An 18,216-nucleotide genomic window follows, 5' to 3' on the forward strand; every position below is an offset into this window, starting at 1 on the left:
TGTGTAATCTAGCCCTCCAATTACCTTAACCTTTTCTGATTGGTTGAAAGTTTTCTTGACCACACTGGACATTTGTGGCTCCATCTGTGCTGGCTTCTATGCCTTTCTGTGGAACATGCACCTCAGAGAAATCACAAGATCCTATTACAGAATTCCCTGCAAAGTAAAACACCACCTGAGTCGCTTCTTTTTTTGTCACTAACTCTGTTATGCTGTGTAGATGAATACATATGAAGCAGTAAAATAAGTTGGTGTATTTAGGGGGGAAAAAATCTCTGGTATAGGATTCCCAGTGGAAAGAAGCAACTGCCAGTTTTATGGGCTACAGACTGGGTGGGGGCCATGTGTGTGGCTGTTTTGTGGTCAAATGTGTGTTGGTTTACACTTGTGCTTGTCATTAAATAAAACGTATGGAACATTTTACAGTCTTGTTTGTCTGAGCTTTCATTAGAGAAGTAAAAAAGAATGACTCGTGCTCCTTAAACTTGGGTGACAGTAGAGATGTAGTCCACATAACTACCAGTATCTGAAAAGGTCTCATGATAAACCTGCTTCATACATGTAAACCAGTAGGGTTGCATTTCCCAAAATACTGGGGAATCCCCAACTTCAAGAGCAGAGACCTGAAGAACTTGTTTGGAAGCTTTCTCAACTACTGTTGGAAAGTTTTTGGGGTTCTTTTTTATTAGCAGAGGGCTCTGCTTTCAGAAATTTGGGAAATGCATTGGTGTGTAGATTTCAGAGCTGATGTACACTTATGGCTTTATGATGGGTCAGTTTCCCCTGGAGGGGTGCAGGGTATTTAGGGCCTGTGAAAAATCAGCTTTTTCCACTTTTCAAGATTTTTTTTTTTATATATATACTGTACAAAAGCAGAAAGTTAAAACTTAATATTAGGACCATTAAAGGATAATATATTCATAGCATGTAAAATGTATAATTTAAACAGTCTTGGTTTCAGAATCACAATACTCCAGCAGCTCTCAAAAAATAAATAATAATGAATCTTTCCTGCTTCCTCTCTCAAAATAGTTACTGGATGCTATTTAATACACAAGTCATGCCAACTACGTGATGGTGCTCAAAAAAGCTGGTAAGGGCAGTGCACAGATGCATATCTTTTTTTTTTTTGTGTGTGTGTGTGTCTACAGATGTGCTTTTATACTTTTGGAGATAATGAATGTCTGAAGGTGGTTTCTGTGGTATGACTCATGTCAGTCCTGGCACACCCTGTTTTATTAGCTGGAATGCATTTCCAGACGTCATAAACCAAGTTTAGTAATCAGTGGAATGGTCAATTAATAAATAAGCCTGAAATGTGCAGATAGCTTGGACTATTAGTTTTCCTCATTTTCTAGACCTAGTTGGACCTTATAATATTTCTTTCCTGATACAAATACCTTTTTGTACTGGAAGCTGAATATGCATTTCAAATGGTTTAACCTTTCTTGCCTCTCATCATCATCATCATCATCATCATCGTCATCATCATCATCATCACTGTCATCATCATTATCATAAACTGCAAAGAAATTGTTCTTTGCATTGCTGCTGTGATTAGTTCTTAAACTAAACTAAGTTCTTAAACTTATCCTACCCAATTCTTTAGTGTCCTGACACTAAAGAATTGGGTGGGACCTAAATGCATTTATTTGGAAGATAAGGATGTTAAGCTTTTAAAAGGCGTTTACGAAGAGAACCTGAACAGAAACAAACAGTTTAAGAAAAGGATGTGCTTTGCAAAACAGGAAAATAGTATTGCTCTCTAAACAAGCAGAGATATAGCTATTTTTTCCTTGGCTGATTCTGCAGGGTTTTACCAAGTGCCCAATCCAGAGCCCACAGCGTTGATGAAAACTCTACAATGAACTTCCATAAGAGTCTGAACAAATGCATCCTGTTGGCTTTTCCTTGTAAAGGTCTGATTCTGTAAACACTGCCAAACCAGTGCACGCACAGGAACAGTGTGTAAATTTTAGTGTTTACAGAGAAATTAGCAGGATCTGCCTTAAAACAGAAAAACTGGCTGTTTAGGCCAGGATCCCATCTCCTGGCATTTCCCTCTAGTGCTGACTGCCCAGACATGGCCTTGTTCCTAATAGAAGTCCAAGAGAACAGCCTGATGGAGCCTGCCGGACACCCCTGAGCTACCAGCACCAGCTCTGGCTGAGGGAGGAAGAGAGCAGCAGGCTGCTGCAGGCCAAGGGTGCTGTCAGCTGGCTTTTCCCTGCAGAGGAGCCAGCGTTGCCAGGTCTTGAATATGAAATTATTATATTAGGAGCTTGAAATTATTGCATTTGCTGAAAAAACTATGGTACACTGAAAAAATATTTAAACACGTCATCGCCTTATTTACTCTATATTGCTCACTGTAACAGCCAGTGACTGAGTGAGAACTCCGTCCTCAACGTTGAAGTGTTTATTTTGAGGCCAGCAGTCCTAAGAAAATGGTGACAGCAAGCCCCAAAATAGGTTAAGACTCCTTGAGAGTACTTTTACTATTATTGATCGAGCATGGCACAAGAGTTGAAAATTATCGTACAAACACGATCGTTATCGGACGCCCGGCAACACTGAGGAGCCCGGCCCCGTCCCTACCCCCGCCTGCCCCAGCTGAGGGCTGAGGCGACTACAGCTTCCAGCATGCCCTGCGCCAGCAGCGCCTAGAGCAAGGGCAGGGACTACCCCACCCGGCATGCACTGTGCCAGCAGGACCCGAACCTACGCTGGGACTACGGCTTCCAGCGTGCCTTGCGGCCGCAAAACCCCACCATTCAGGCTAGTGGGTGGAGAGTGACTACGTCTCCCAGTATCCCCCGCGCCAGCAGCGGCTGTGATAAAGTGGGGCGGGGGGTGGTGCCTGCTGGGTGCTGTAGTCACGGTGCGGGAGTGGAGTCGAGTCGAGCAGAGTGGAGCCGGGCGCGGCGCGGAGCCGACCATGGACAAGCTCAAGCGGGTTCTGAGCGGGCAGGACGCCGAGGAGTCGGGCGTGATGAGCGAGGTACCTCCCCCCTCCCCGCCGCACACGGGGTGCGGGTTCGAGGCGGCCGCGATGCGGGGGCGGGGGGCTCTGGATTGGGGGCGCCTATGCTGGGACGGGGGGCGCTGGGTACTTGTGCCCTGCCGCTGGCTGGGGACGGACAGCGCAGGGGCTCGTAGAGGCGAGGGACCTGGGCTCAGCTAGTCCGCAGCATTCAATAGCGACCTTCGGCTACCTGACGGGGGTCTAAAGAGGAAGGAGCTGGACTGCTCTCAGTGGTGGCAGATGACAGACCAAGGAGCAATGGCCTCAAGTTGCAGCAAGGCGGGTGTAGGCTGTACGTTAGAAAAGACTCTCTAAGAGAGTGGTGAACCACTGGAACAGGCTACCAAAAGTGGTGGTGGGACCTCCATCCTTGGAGGCTTTTAAGGCCCGGCTCGACGCAGCCCTGGCTGGGATGATCTGGTTGGGGATAGTCCTGCTTTGAGCAGGGGGTTGGGGTATGCCCTCCTGGGAGCACTCGCTTGCTATAATTTCAATGGTGCTCTCTGGATTTAGCTTCTCACAAAGATAAGGGGTGGAAGAAAAGCCACTTGTTACACCGACTGTCCAGAGACTAAGACCATAGGCTGGCGAGCTGGGCATGCCTGCTGATGAGTGCAGCGGAGAGGCTAGGGTTGGTACTTATCGTGCTGGTAGTGACAAGCTACTCCCTTCCTTTCACGTGTCTGGGACTAGTTAGGGGCCTTGTCCTGTGGGCAGCATGCAGCTGTTGCCTGCTGCAGCTGACATTTGGCTTGCCACAAAAGTGGAGTTCTGTGCTAGTGGTACTGATACTGTGTATGGGGCTTTTCACTAAATGTTGTGATCTTGTGGAGATTCCTGCCCTCCCCCCACCCCCAAAAGGAGCATAGGCTGCTGATTTAAAAAAAGCAACTAAGCTTGCTTGGAGTTGACTACAAATTGATATAAAGCAGGGTAGATATGTACTTTATAGACCAACTAACTACATTAGAGTGTATGTGCATCTCTCTGAAATTTGATATTTAAAGAAAACAGATCTATACTTTATGGAATAACTAAATTAGATCTCTCTCTCACTTGCACAAGTTGATATATTAAAGGAAACATGGGTCCTTACTTTATAAACTCAAGGTATTTGTTTTTTGTGTGTTGGTTTTTTTAATTCCAGGTGATGGATGCAACTACATTAAGCTGGGGCACACGAGTGAAAGGTTTCATTGCCTGTTTTGCTATAGGAATTCTGTGCTCCATCCTGGTAAGACCCCTGTTAATTTTTGCAATAGGTTTGGGTTCCACATGCAACAGCATGTATTGTAAATAGTTTGGCGAAGGCTGCAAAATATGCCACCATGAGCCATCAAGCTAGCACGGTATTAGCATGCATGAGGAATGAAATGTTAGGATCTCCCAAGAGACCTCCACCCCTCATCCCAAAGTGGCAGGCAAACTGGCATGCACTCTGACCCCAAAAAGCAGGGGTTCTGTATAGGTGTGTTTGGATTGTTGCCTATGAGAGAGAGCCCTTTGAAATGGAGGCATGACACACACAAAATAAAGATGATGGGTCCTATTCTTCTGAGTTGTTGAGAATTGAATGGTGTAAACAGGAATTGTTCACTGATATGGTACATAATTCCTCAGTTTCCAAAAGGAATGGTGGCAGTGGGCAAGTACGCTCAAGTACAGGGTCTTAGACTGGATGGAGATTGAGATGGTACAAGCTACAGATTTGTTTATATAGGCAAAGATGTGTAGACGGACTAACAGGATTTTGTTGCTAAATGACAAGTCAAGTAAAATGTAACTGTTATAGCAGAGTTAGGTGCACCCCTAATAAAAGTATGAGCCCTTGATATGGTAAATACAGCTTTGTAGATAGTTGTGCATCCTTTTGTGTCCAGGTACTAGTATTCCTATTTTTAAAAGGATAAGATATGCATAAATGGTCTATTAATGCATAAACTTGATTTCAACTCGTTGATTTGCCACATACCTGGTAAATGCAAGATACTTTGTTTATTAAGAAGGTCATTGGGCTCCAGTGAAATCCTTTGATTATAACAAAGATTGCAAGCAAACACAAATCTGTGCTTTTGTTACCTACATTTAGGTTTAAGTTTCCCTACTGTTCTGCAGTATTTTTTTGAAGAGACTAGTGGGGGGCAGGAGGAAAAGGTGTGTGAGATGTATGTATGTATGTATATATATATGGTAACAAAATAGTCAGTCACTTTCCTGATCTATCTTTTCAGGGTACATGCCTGCTGTGGGTGCCAAGGAAAGGCTTAATTCTTTTTGCCGTATTTTATACACTGGGGAATATTGCATCCATTGGAAGGTAACAAACTTCTCTAACAGCTCTCTCATACCAAGGCAGGGCAGTTTGCATAGAATGATAGGGAGTGAGTGCTCATGAGTATCGAGTGGCAGAAATTAATCTTGTTTTACGTACACACCTCAAATTGAGAAAATGAAAACAAATAATACTGATCTTTCAAACCGGTCTAGTTTTATAAAATGGAACATTTTCTTGTACTTTGGCTTTTACTGTTGAGTCAAATAAGCTATCTATGTGTACATGCAGGCAAAAATAGGAGGAATGAGATGTCATGCTTCACAGCTTTAGCAGATTCCTACAGGGGTCAGGAAAGAATCAATATAATTATACTGTTCTTGATGCTGTTACGGTTGTCTGCATTTCCTTATGACCCATAAGGTATTGGTCCCTCTAGGTTGGTAGACCATCATCTTCTATCTGTTGTGAAGACTCTTGCTGTAAGTGTAGCCATGCTGATGTCCCAAGAAACCTCCTGGGCGTTGTTGTAAATAGCTCAGTGAAGACTGAAAATGTGCTGGCACAAGCTAATTGGCTAGCAAGGTATTGGAATGCAATGAGGAGTGGATTGACATGAGGAATAATGTTCAAATGAAGCAGAGCTCTTGATTTTTCATAAGCTATACTTTGAAGTGCTAATACTGTATGGAGCATTCCATCTTGGAAAGGATGTAGCTGAGCTAGAGGGGGTTCAGAAGTGATGAATGAACAAGCACCTAGAAACATTTCTTTGGGGCAAGAGGCTGAAATAGATTACAGTTTCCTCACTACCTGATGCTGGAGACTGACGCAATGGAACATAAGCATATAGAATGAACAGTTTAGATGAGACAGAAGGGGAGTTTACATTCTCCCTGTCCATGATGCCAGAAAATGGGGACATTCAACCAGGGTGGATTTAATTTTTAAATCAAATTGATTTCAATCACTGGTCAGGAAGCCTTGATTTAATCATTGTTTTCTACAAAAAGTGCATTCTTGTTGTTTGATATCCTCTGTTCATTTAACTTCTTGACACTTTGCACTTTTAGAGAGAGGTAAGGGCTTGACTCATTGTACACAAATTTGCAGAGAGACAAGAAGTCTGATGGGTAGGTTATCAGGTATATTATCTCTCTTCTCCATATACTGCTGTTAACAAGCGTGTTATCTCTGGAGGGACAAATCCACAGTTTGAGAACTGAAACTAAGCATCACACACAGACTTCGTAGACATTAGGGCTGGAAGGGACCTTGGGAGATCATTGAGTCCAGCCCCCTGCCCGAAGGGCAGGAAGTTGGCTGGGGTCAAAGGATCCCAGCAAAATAAGCGTCCAAACGCTTCTTAACGGAGTCCAGAGTAGGTGCTTGCTCCACCTCTGGAGGGAGCCTATTCCAAGCCTTGGGGGCTTGGACAGTATAGAAGTTTTTCCTTATGTCCAGCCTAAAACGGTCTTGGAGGACTTTGTGACTGTTGGTCCTTGTCATCCCATGGGGTGCTCTGGTGAACAGCTGTTCCCCCCCAAATCCTGATGCACACCCCTGATGTACTTATAGGCTGCCACCAGGTCTCCCCTGAGCCTGTGCTTTTCCCTGCTTAATGGGATCTTCTAGACTGAGCACTGAAAACCATTCTGCCCAATGGGACTCTTTAATCTTTACTAGGCCTGTCAAACAGTTAACAAATTTGATCATGATTAGTTGCAACTAATTTTTTTTTTTTTAATCGTACAATTAATTGCAATTTTAATTGCACAGCTAAGAACTCAAAATGATATGCAGAAAAATGCAAAATTATGCAGGTACTCTGTATGGTTCCAGGGTGGGTGGGTGGGTGGGTGGGTGTGTGTGTGTGGGGAGAAGGAATTTGTGAAGGTGTTGGGGGGTTGGAGCCTGACTTGCGGGGTGGGGGTTCCCTGGATACCCTGGCAGGATGTGAGGTACTGTGGGTCAGGAATAAGGGACAGCAGCAGGGATGGAGGACTGGCTTGGGAGTGAGACCTAGAGACACAGACTGTGCCCATAAAGTAAGTCCATGGAGTGGGGGAGGGCAGATTGAGGCCCCCATGGTGATGGAGGGAGTGGGGCAGAGTCAGGTGAAGGGTTGGGGTGAATGGGACCCTGGGGCCAGAGTGGGTTGTGGGATGGAGCCACAGGAGGCTTGTTGGGGTGGGGGGTGTGGCTCCCCACTGCTGCACATACCTCCAGGAGAGGAATGGGGGGCACATGCTCCCCTAGTTTTGCATGCAGGGAAGAGGAGCATTGCCTGCTGCAAGCTGGGGCTCTGCACCGTGCTGCCTTTGCCCCAGGACTTGTGGTATACCATGTTGTGCCTCCCATGGCCATATGGGCAGGGGACACACAGCATGACCTGTACGCGGCCTCTGGAGCAAAGGCAATGTTTAGACAATGTTTCTATTTAAATTAAGATTACAAACATCTTCTATTGCTTCTTCTCAAGACTTAGTTTATCTAGCACCCAAATCATGGTGTTTTACTTGCCTGTTCTCTGTTGTGCGCTGCTTTTGTTTTATGGTATAGCCCCTAAGTCTTTGCTGTCTATATAGCACTACTCCCCACAGTAAAGTACATTGTTACCTTGTATGCCCATGACGCCTATGGTATGTTACAATAGGTTATGATGGCAATGCAAGCATACCTTTGATGTCTTCAGATCTTTTGTGCTTATGCTGTGTTGATTTGCTTGTTGCAGCACTGTTTTCCTTATGGGACCAATGAAGCAATTGAAAAGGATGTTTGAACCCACTCGTCTGATAGCTACTGTTATTATGCTAGTAAGTATAACAAGATCTTTTTAAACTTGTATGGAATTGGAACTAATTTTCAATTTTCCCTGGAAAGTCTCCTCTGTAGTGTGTGTGTGGTATGTGCACACATGCTTTTTTGGTGTGGGAAGGAGTGTTGGGGGTTGGGGAAGGGATGCTGGTCTAGAAAAGCTTCATTGTGCTATTAAAAATCTGACTGTGTTGCTGTTTTTATAATGCTGTACAAATATATTGTTTTGTATAACAGGAAAGAGCAGGTCCTCTGCTCTGAAAGCTTAGTTTAAACCGGGCTACAACAACACAGGAGCTAGTGGTTTGGGTGCATGAAGTGGAATGACAGGTTTTGCAGATGTCATTTTGGAGAAATTTGGCACGCAATCATAAAAGCAAAGTCAGGGGTGAGAAGTGAGAGAAAGTTGTGGAAAGAATCCTGTTGGAATGTAGTTAAACACACACACTTCTCTACTAATGTTACCCCTCTCTTTACTGGTGTTACTCCTAAGCATCCTAGCTGATTTCTGAAGAACCTGTAAATGATGTTTCATGATGCAGCACTCTGATGCTTTAACTATGTGTAAATGAATTAAGCTTGCTAAATAAAAGTATAGCGTTTAACTTGGCCAAATGCATCTAACTGGTTACTGGTGCCTTTCTGTTTTGAAGGCTCTTGATAAAGTAAGAGTATTTGCCTTCAACTGCAAAGTAGAATCCCATAGTTCCCCTCCCCAAAGTTCTGTCATAATACTGTCATTCCAATTTTCTAGTGGACTTAAGTTATAGACTTTAAAATGCTTACAAATAGTGACCACCCCATCCTTCTGCAGTTGCAAGTTGCGACATTTATTTAAAAGTACCATTTGTGCTGAAAATGTTCTACTGCCTTTCACTCTGTTTGGGAAATTCTTTAGATTAGTTTCCTTCTTTTATGCTCTTGTGCTTTTTCTCTCAACCCTCAAATTTGTTACAGCCTCAGTTACGTTTAAAAGAGATCTGACTTAAATGCTCCCATATTATTTTTGTTAATCTGGCAAAGCTTTTTCCGTCATTGTGCCGTTTCCTGTTTTCTGATTCCCTGATGAATCCAGGTACATGTGTAGTCGTGTGTAACTGATTATCTTCTCGTGTAATGGCTGGCTGTGTTTGTTTTGCATTCAGCGTGGTGGGTCTGAACATGTAACTATCTTTCCAGTAGGAGATTTAAATATGAAAAACCAGTGTTAGAATAATGACTAAGGTCATTATACTGATCGCCTGAGCCACCATACATAATTCCCACGCACAAGCAGCATGAAATGCACACAATAGTACATGTACCACAGGACTGTATTGCTGACTTTGAAGACAGAAAGATCAGGAACTTGCTTGTTGCTAAATGGAAACAGTGCCTCTATTTAAAATGTGTCTAGCTCAAAGTAAGAGATTTCTGTTCATTTTTTTTATTTATTATTATTTTAAAAGCACTGCCAATTTGTAGTGTATATTTATTGCATGCTTGAATGACTAGCAAAAACGAAAGGTAGGTTTAAATGAGGAAACTACAAAACAGTAGCTAAAGCAGCCAGGTATAGCTTAGTTTCAGGGAACAGCTTTGAGAGTACAGCGGAGCCAGTGCAGATATAGTCAATATCTGTCTGCTGCTTTATTTCATATTCAGAAATGTCATGGATAGAACACTTTAAATGGAACTCTTATACAGTAAACCTGATCCCAGTAAAGCACTAATACTAGTGCTTAGTACTGGCGCTATATATAAAAGCGTAGCCATGAAACTTGGCTAGATGTTAATATCTAGGGAGTAGTCTGCTTTAATAGCAATTCTCTGTTCTCTTTTAGTTGTGTTTCGTACTAACGTTGTGTTCTGCCTTCTGGGTGAGTACTTGAATCTTGCATGTGGCCTGTGGACACTTTTAAAAAATACAAGTAAATGCTGTTTCATGACTGTATTTTTCTTTCCCTCTGTCAGTGGCACAACAAAGGACTTGCTCTCATCTTCTGCATTTTACAGTGTTTTGCTTTGGCCTGGTAAGTAACTTTTATTTCCCTCTTCCCCAACCTTTCGGTTTAAAGCTTTGTTCAGTTGCTAGAGTATTGATGGACTTACTCATTTTCCTTATTCACACCGAAGTGTTTTCTTTCTGCATCCACCCAAACTTGAGCTTCCTCTCCGAATAATTACCACCCTGAGGTTCAAAGTTTTTGAGATGAGCTGGCTTGTCTCTGCTTTTTGCCTCAGAGTTCTGTTTGGCTGGGCCTGGGGGCAGAGCATGCTCAGTTCAGAGTCCTTCACTGTGCTCTCCCTTCTGTAGTGTGTCCAGCTGTTTTGCAGTTGGACACAAGGTTGCTGCTGTTTTCCAGATTGATTTGCTTTGGCCATTTGGCACTTCCTTTTACACTAGCTCTTCCATTTGGGACTATACTGTTTTCAATTAGCTTGATAGGCTTATACAGGGATATTTTTAGGGTCGCTTTCTTCTAACTATTTTAGGATTTTTACAGCATCCTAGACTCACTGCTTTGGATGCTGTAAAATTTAATAACTGTATCTCATCAGTTCTCAAGGTACCAAGTACATTGCTGTTTGGAAGACTAATCATGTATGCCACCAGGGCTTATATGCATGGGATTTGTGGGGGAATGGTTAACTAAACACTTCATATAAATCCCTGCTTAACCAAGATGTTTACAATGAGGGTGCTTGAGGAGCAACACTGCATTTCTCTCTGCTAATTTTAATTATAGTGTCTTTTATATACATGCAGAGATGACTATATGTTTACTTTTAATATGGGGAGAAATTGTTGCTTTTATATGCAGTTTTTACAGTCAAAACAGCTGCTAATTTCTTTATGTTCTCTTTGTTTTTTAGGTACAGCATTTCCTTCATACCTTTTGCAAGGTAAGCTGTATTGCTTCCACACCACTTAAGAGTGCAAAGACAAAGAATATATCTCTGTCTCCCCATAAGATCTTTAGCTTCTAAAAAAAAAAAAAAACCCCTAATGTTTGTCATGTTACTCTTAAATTGTTTGCAACTAATCTCTAAGTGTTGATTTCACCAGTGATGGAAATGCAGCCATTTCTGTGTAGCTTGTTCCACTCTAGTTACTTAGGGCTCCTGCCTCCAACAAACTCTTTAGCATCTGAGAGGACTCTTCTGCTGAAACCATGCTTGCTACTCTCTTCAGATGTAGCTTACATGTGGAATTCTGGGGCCTGTAATCTTGAATGGACATGATTTGCTTTTAATACAATGTCAAATCCCAAGCTAGTAACTTCTGTACTTTGAAACCCTGGCACCTTCCAAAATATTCCTGACAAGTCATTACTGTCAGCTGTCATCACCACCTTCGTTTCCTTCTCTTCTGACCAGACTATGGGTCTCCTCAGCTGCAGAAATATTTTACAGTATTTCTAAGGGCCAACTGAAATGTGTGCATGGACCTGGGGAGGTGGAGACTGGGTCAGTTAGCTGGGTATCTGCTTCCACAAGTAAGAGGCATGCAAGGGATAACTTATTTTAGAGAATGTGAATTTAAAGCACAAAAAGGCTTTCTGATGATAACTTGTGGTATACAGTCTGAAATGGAATCTTAAAAATAGCTTTTGGAAAGTGCAAGCAGTCCAAAATACTATAGATGAGCTAGTGGTTGAAACTCCTGTGAGAAGCTTACTTTCTCTTATGAGTGTTTTTTAAGCTGTCCATTTAAAACCCTTTCATGTGAGTGCATGCATACGTGTGCAGTCACATCCTTCCCTTTTCCAGCTCTGGCATCTCCACTCTTTTCTAACCCCCACCCTCACACGCTACAGCAAGGGCTTCTCCCACTTCCTACAGGCAAGTGAAACTAAATCACATGTATATACATGGGTCTCAGTTTGCCCTTTAGTGACATTGCCAGACACACATAAGCAAATGGTTATAACCTAACTGCAAACTGTATTGCTTGTAATTAAAATGGTGAAGAAATGTCTATGTATATTAGAAACATTGTGTCACTATTTCTCTCTCCCTTACAGGGATGCTGTGAAGAAATGTGCATCTGTCTGTTTGTCATAACAAGCATGTGGGATGCTTTGTGAAGTTCTAGGAAGTACAGTAGATCCATGCTAATTCTTGTATGCATCTTTCTGACTGTCTTAAACACGTGCCTTTCAGTTGGTAGTGGGAGCTTTCTTGTGCTTAGAATCCAGTGTATATAGTTACTTTTTGTAAGCATCAGAATGTTGAAACGGTTTATTGTCCGAAACTATCTGTTTAGCAGAGCCAGATTGGGATCTAGAATCTAACTCTGAAATTTATACATGTATTAGAATTGTGCAGAACAAAACAAATAATCCTTGAAGAGCCACTGTTGGGCCAAAAATCAGAGGATCCTCAGCTGGCACAAGTTGGCATGTTTTGCACTTTGATGAAACTGTACCACTCTACACTGCTGAGGATCTAGTCTTACAGGAGAAGAAATATACTCCCTGCTTTCTGATGATTTTTTTTTATTGAGATTCAAAAACTTCACTTCCTCCCACTTAATGTTTGCACTCACTTTGGACAATGAAACCTCACTGATCTTTTTATTTTCTGGCTCTTTTGCAGGAGCCTAGTGCTTCAAAGTCAGGTTTTAGAACTGCTGAAGGAAACTCTTTTGACTAAATATTTCTAAAAAATTATTTTCTGTAACCAAATAACTGTTTAAACTACTAGGTGTTTATTTAATGTAGTAAATGAGCATTTATTATACCCCTTGGGGAAAAGTACAAGGAGTTCACTGCAACCAAGGTAAACAAAGCTCTCTGCCTGATGGGGACCTGGGTTTTTTGCCTTGCTTGTAGCAGCTACTAATATTGCAAAGCAAGGCAGAAGCTGCATCTTTCTTGCGCTGTTTGGGGCCTGTCCTGTCCACAGCTATTTATTGCAGAAACAACAACCCCATGACTCGATAAGAACTGATATTTAGTTTGTCTGGACACAGATTTTATTGTGCTTTTCTAAATACTCTTGTGTACATTTTGGAACGGGTATTTTTGCCCACCTTTTTACAATACCTTCTACTGACAGGATATGAGGAACTTGTGTGCGTTTTTTCTTTGAATGGGGGGACGACATATTCTTCTTTGGTCTATGGTTCCCACTTGTTCAAAATGCCTTTGCCTACAGAGATCATAGGTCACTGACTAGAAGAAATGCACAGGTGATCTTCAAGTGTCAGTACCTTCTTCTGAGGGGAAGCATCATGAGGAAACTTTATTTTTGCTAAGGAACTGGGTGCAAAATTTAACTGCCACCTCTGAACAAATAGCCTCCTGAGGCTAGGATTTTTTCTGAAGCAGAAATTCCAAGATCACTTTAGCATTCTCTCAGACTGATTTTTCTGATAAATATAGCATTGCTGCAGTCCTTGGGCACACTTTACTTTGGGCGGATTATATTTACTACTTACCTAGTTATTACCTTGCTGGGGTAAAAGTCTGGGAAGACTTATTGTATAGCCTGATGCCAAAGTCCTTGGTGTCTTGTGCAGTTCATAAGGCCCTCATTGTAGTACAAATACAATCATGTTGGAGTATGATTACAATATGAACCACACTGGCCACCAGATTACAGTCTTATTTATACAAGAAAAAAGGTAACCAATATTCACAGCCTAGCGACAGTCTTGATCAGATCAGCAGTAAGCATCAGCTCCACAGTGAAGGTAACAAACTTGGTGGCTTCCAGGAAGCTATTAAACTTAGGAGTTTAAAAAAACAAACCTTAAAGTGCCCTTCAGTTGCTCAAGACAACTTAATGCATTTCACTGTAAAGTTCCACTTCAAAACCTCTCCTGTAAAAAAACAAAAACAAAAAAACTTGAATGATGGAAGAGCCATTTCAGTAGGCCATTGTAGCCTACTGTGATCGTTATAGGATCCTGTCTTGGAAAACCATGCCCTGGCCAGGCTTGAAAGTATGATCGCTACAAAAAACTACGCAAAGTACAGCCTATGTCTATGAAGTAAAGCGCTGAGGACTTAATAGTCAGCATAGCAATTTCAACATTATTCTTTTTTGTTTTTTCCTTTACCATTCTTGAGCAATAAAAGGCACATGAGACTCTCTTCCTTTCTATATCTCTGGCTTCTGAAACTAGAGAGAGCATGATACCTTGAAGTGGCAGTTTCCCTGAGTTGTCCAGGTCTTAACAGCATTCATTTATTCCCATGTTTGGGAGCAGTAGCCCTCCAGTCTAGATCCTGGGATCTGTCTATTTTAGCCTCTGTTGGAATCCTGTTGGCTGGAGGTTACCATCATCAGAGGATTACGCTGTTCACGTCTCCACTTCTGTTCAGTTAGGGTACATCCATTCCACAAGTGGGTGATTTGGAAGTAGGGGCACACAACAGACACTGGCTTCTTTAACTTCATTGCACATTGCTATTTTTCAAGCTGCTGAAGCCATAGACTGACCATTATTATCATTGTTAGAATACAGCGGTCTACTTTTGGATGTAACTATCTCCCTCTTCTATGGTTAGAGACAGGTAGTGACCCAGGATAGCTAAGCAGTTGTCTTTTTGGGTTTTTTGGTTAGCATTTAAAGTAAACCTTTACACTTGTACAAAAAGCCTTACCAGTCTCTCCTACACACAACACTTGTTCTGAACATCATTCATCTGACTTCTCTACTAGCATGACTTTGAGGCACCTTCATTTTTCTAAATAAGGCTTCTTGACTGCTAATGTCTCAAAGGCAGCTCAACAAATTAAAGCAGAAGGTAGGGAGATAGAGACCTTCTTTTATTTCTCCTGACTTGCTGCCTGAACTAAAACAAGTCACTTTACCTCTATGTTCCTCCATGTACTGGGGATTCAGTTCAGTTCCCAGGCCGCTTCCTGCCAAAGGATTCTACCCTGGTCTTTACAGAATAGTTTCATAAGAAGTAACTGGAGGATATGCCTCTTAATGCTTCTCTCATGCCTATTTTTGTTTAACACTGGCTTCTCAATGGGGACTTGGGAAAAGCTCCCCACTAAGTAATACAAGCTTCCTTCCCAAAAGTGCTATTAACCAGGGTCATTGTTGCTCTAGGCCATTCAACAATTGAATTCTGCAGTGCTGACTGCTGGATTTTCTTACTCCTGTACTTCAGATCAACTCATTCCTTGACAATTCACCCCCTTTGCTAGGGCTAGTAATTGTGCTGGAAAGCTCTGCCTATGAACCTAAATACTTTCCAGCCAGATTGGGAACGCCAAAACCAAGCTTTAATCATGTACCCTGGATATAACTCTTGTATCTGTGTGTTGCCTGAATAGAGCCTGGGACCTAATTGTTCTGATACAGCAAGTTATACAGAGAGCATTTGGTATGTGAAGCTCTTAAGTGATTCATTGCTGGCATGCAGATTATACGGGTGTTCCTCTGGATTGCAAATCCACAAACTGACTACTTTTAACTGTAGAGCTACCTCTGAAGCTTTTGAGTCAATAAGCTACACATGTAGGGTTTACTAAACTGGATTTCATATTGTATATGGGTCCCTTTACTAGAAGGGGTGGAGTCGCGACTGTGGGAGGAGATATACCATTTCCATGAATTTAATCTTACTTTTGTAATACATGTCTAATAGGGAAGGAATACTCTATCTAGATTCTTGCCAATCTGACATACACCCAGGCTTCTACTTGGTTACTAATATCATTGCCTGGATTGCTGTCATTTTGAATTCCTGCCTTGTTAGTGAAATATGTTGCAGTCCTGCATTCTTGGAATTGACTTATCTTCTCTTTACACCTGCATATTGCATTAGCTGCTGTATTCTACCTGCCTTGTACATGCATCTGATCCAATCTGTTAATTTAACACCATAGTTATAAAGAAATAATGAAACTGGACACTAGACCACATTCTACCTTGGTTGGATTGTACCAGAAAGGCAGGATTTTGTCTGTAAAAACAAACTGCCTCCTGTCTGTTTTGGTAGGTGTGTTTTGAATGTGTGGAAATCTTTAATGTTCCCACCTTGTGTGAAATTCCCTCATGTTACTGTTACTGCAGAGTAGACAACCTGTAAGGACTCCATAGAAAATGAACAGCTTCTGCCACCACCTTTTTCAGACTTTTCTAGAAAGAAATTCTCTCTTTACTTTCTCAATCCTCTACCCGTTTGCTTGGAGCGTATAACCACAAGGGATGGCATTTTCAGAGATGTGTATGGGTGCTTATCTCTGTGGGTCTGGCTACTCAACTCCCTAAGTGTGTTTAGAAGATTTCAGTTCAGGTCACCAGGCCAGCTGATCTTTCTCTTGTGGTTGTCACAGCACTTGTTTAATGCAACTTTTTAACTGAAAAAGGCCTTAAGAGCTTTGTTTAGAAGCTTATTTTGTTTCATCAGAGCCAAGAGGACCATCTTTTGCAAAGAAACTGCATCTATTTTGAAGTTACTGGAACACCCCAAACATATAAGCCCAATGTGAATGGCCTTTTCAGAGTAAAACCTTGCTATTATGACATTATGAAGTCTACTTTGAATATTATACTACCTGAGACTTTCTTACTGTGATGCTGAATCTTTCCAAATGTGTTTTTATAACAGGTTTTTTAAAACCCAAAGTAGCATGTTTTTGTATCCTGCACTAAGTCCTAACTGCTGATAAATCTTGTGCAAATCACTTTCAGACTGCAGGCAGTAAAGATCTGCAGGTATTCCTAGGGAATACAGCAAGGATTGGTTCATGGAATTAGGATTATATCAAACTTGCATAGATTGCAGATGCTCCCATGCTGAATAGAGATGGGAATTGTCCTGTGGGTTGCATAACATGCAGTTTTCCCTGGGCCAGCATTCTCAGAATAAAAAAGATGGTTATAAATAGAAGTATAAAGCTATAGGGAACATTTTTGCCAGCTGTGTTGTGTGATAAGACTGCATTTTTCTTTTATGTGATATAACAGCTTGAAACAACTTTATTGCAACTTTTTTCTGAAAATGGTTTTCATCCAGTTTTGTAATCTTCATCATGTCAGTGCCTGTTTTTAGGGTCACCACCTCCTAGTACTGGAGGCTCTCAAAACTTTTCAGTAATTTTTTTTGGCTTTATATATTTTGAAATGGAGAGAAAATCTTGTGCCTCATTTAAAATGTGACAAAACATTTTTAAAAGTTTACCAACCGAGTGATATTTTTGTAAAATGAAAACGAATTTTTTTGGTGAAATTTTCCACTACAAGTGTTTTGTATTGTAAACAGTTTCTCTTGGCTCCTATGCTGCCTTGTATATATATCCTAGTTGCTTTTTTCCTGGGTCTAATCATTTGGCAGACAGGTCTTTTCCTAATTAAAAGCTTTTGCTGTTCTGTAATAGGTTTATATCCTAAGACATGTGAACGTTTGTTTTTTCAATAAAGTTGATACTGCACTAAATAAGTTGTTCTCTTTATTTAAATAAAAGAGTGAAGTTTGCAGGTGATACTCATTTTTTACATAGATCACTTAATAGAACAAGATAAAAGGGCTTCTTATTTCAGTGTTGGTAGGCAAGTTCCTGCTTCTTATGAAATGAGTGAAGCCAAGTGAAGTATTATAACCTGAATATATTATTTAGAATTGAAGATAACTGTGTTCTAATTCCAGCTCCGACACCTTCTCTGATCTTAGTCAAGTATCTAGATCCAAATTTGAAAAAAAACCCACAACAAAACAACCTATTTTCTCTGGTAGCGCTCGCAATGTTGTTAGTTTGTGTAGAGCAGATAAGTATTTTTTTTTTTTTTATATATATTTGCAGTTCTTGCTCTTATCAGAGTTCTTGTCAGTAGCTTTCTAGGCACTTAACACTTGTGATGGGCTTATTCTTCTGTTTTCAATGTGGAGACGTACATTCAGTGTTCTGTTTGGATTTATTTATAATGTTATAAAACACACATAGCAAATGCATATCTTTATCTCTGAGAGAGAGTGAATGTAATAGATTGCCTGCCTCAGGAAAGTGCTTACAGGCTTGCCTGGACCAGCTGATGAGGATAATTGGCTGGCCCAAAGGAAGTTTTAAAAGGCTCCCAGGAAAGGGAGCTGGTGGAATAGAAAAAGGGAGATGGTTGTATGGCTGCAACACTGGGCTGGGGACTCGCCCAGGG

The 18,216-nt window shown here is 41.5% G+C and overlaps 1 protein-coding gene across 1 annotated transcript; it reads left to right on the plus strand.

Annotated features, from left to right (window-relative positions):
- The first annotated feature begins 2,868 nt into the window (after positions 1–2,868).
- On the plus strand, positions 2,869–17,500 carry SFT2D2 (SFT2 domain containing 2). The gene is made up of 8 exons (XM_090056154.1): positions 2,869–3,001; positions 4,173–4,259; positions 5,257–5,342; positions 8,032–8,113; positions 9,938–9,973; positions 10,068–10,126; positions 10,971–11,000; positions 12,122–17,500. The coding sequence occupies exons 1-8, from the start codon at positions 2,939–2,941 to the stop codon at positions 12,159–12,161; spliced, it is 483 nt and encodes a 160-aa protein (XP_089912280.1). The 5' UTR covers positions 2,869–2,938; the 3' UTR covers positions 12,162–17,500.
- The last annotated feature ends 716 nt before the right edge of the window (positions 17,501–18,216 follow it).

This window comes from Crocodylus siamensis, chromosome 1 (assembly GCF_052110815.1).
Source record: "Crocodylus siamensis isolate JL-2025a chromosome 1, ASM5211081v1, whole genome shotgun sequence".
In the NCBI taxonomy this organism is placed as follows: Eukaryota; Metazoa; Chordata; order Crocodylia; family Crocodylidae; genus Crocodylus; species Crocodylus siamensis.

Bases quoted from the DNA above. Each gene is read 5' to 3' on its own strand.
- SFT2D2 (XM_090056154.1), top strand. From the start codon at position 2,939: ATGGACAAGCTCAAGCGGGTTCTGAGCGGGCAGGACGCCGAGGAGTCG. The intron at 3,002-4,172 runs GTACCTCCCCCC...TTTTAATTCCAG, and splicing joins AGTCGGGCGTGATGAGCGAG to GTGATGGATGCAACTACATT. The intron at 8,114-9,937 runs GTAAGTATAACA...GTTCTCTTTTAG, and splicing joins TAGCTACTGTTATTATGCTA to TTGTGTTTCGTACTAACGTT.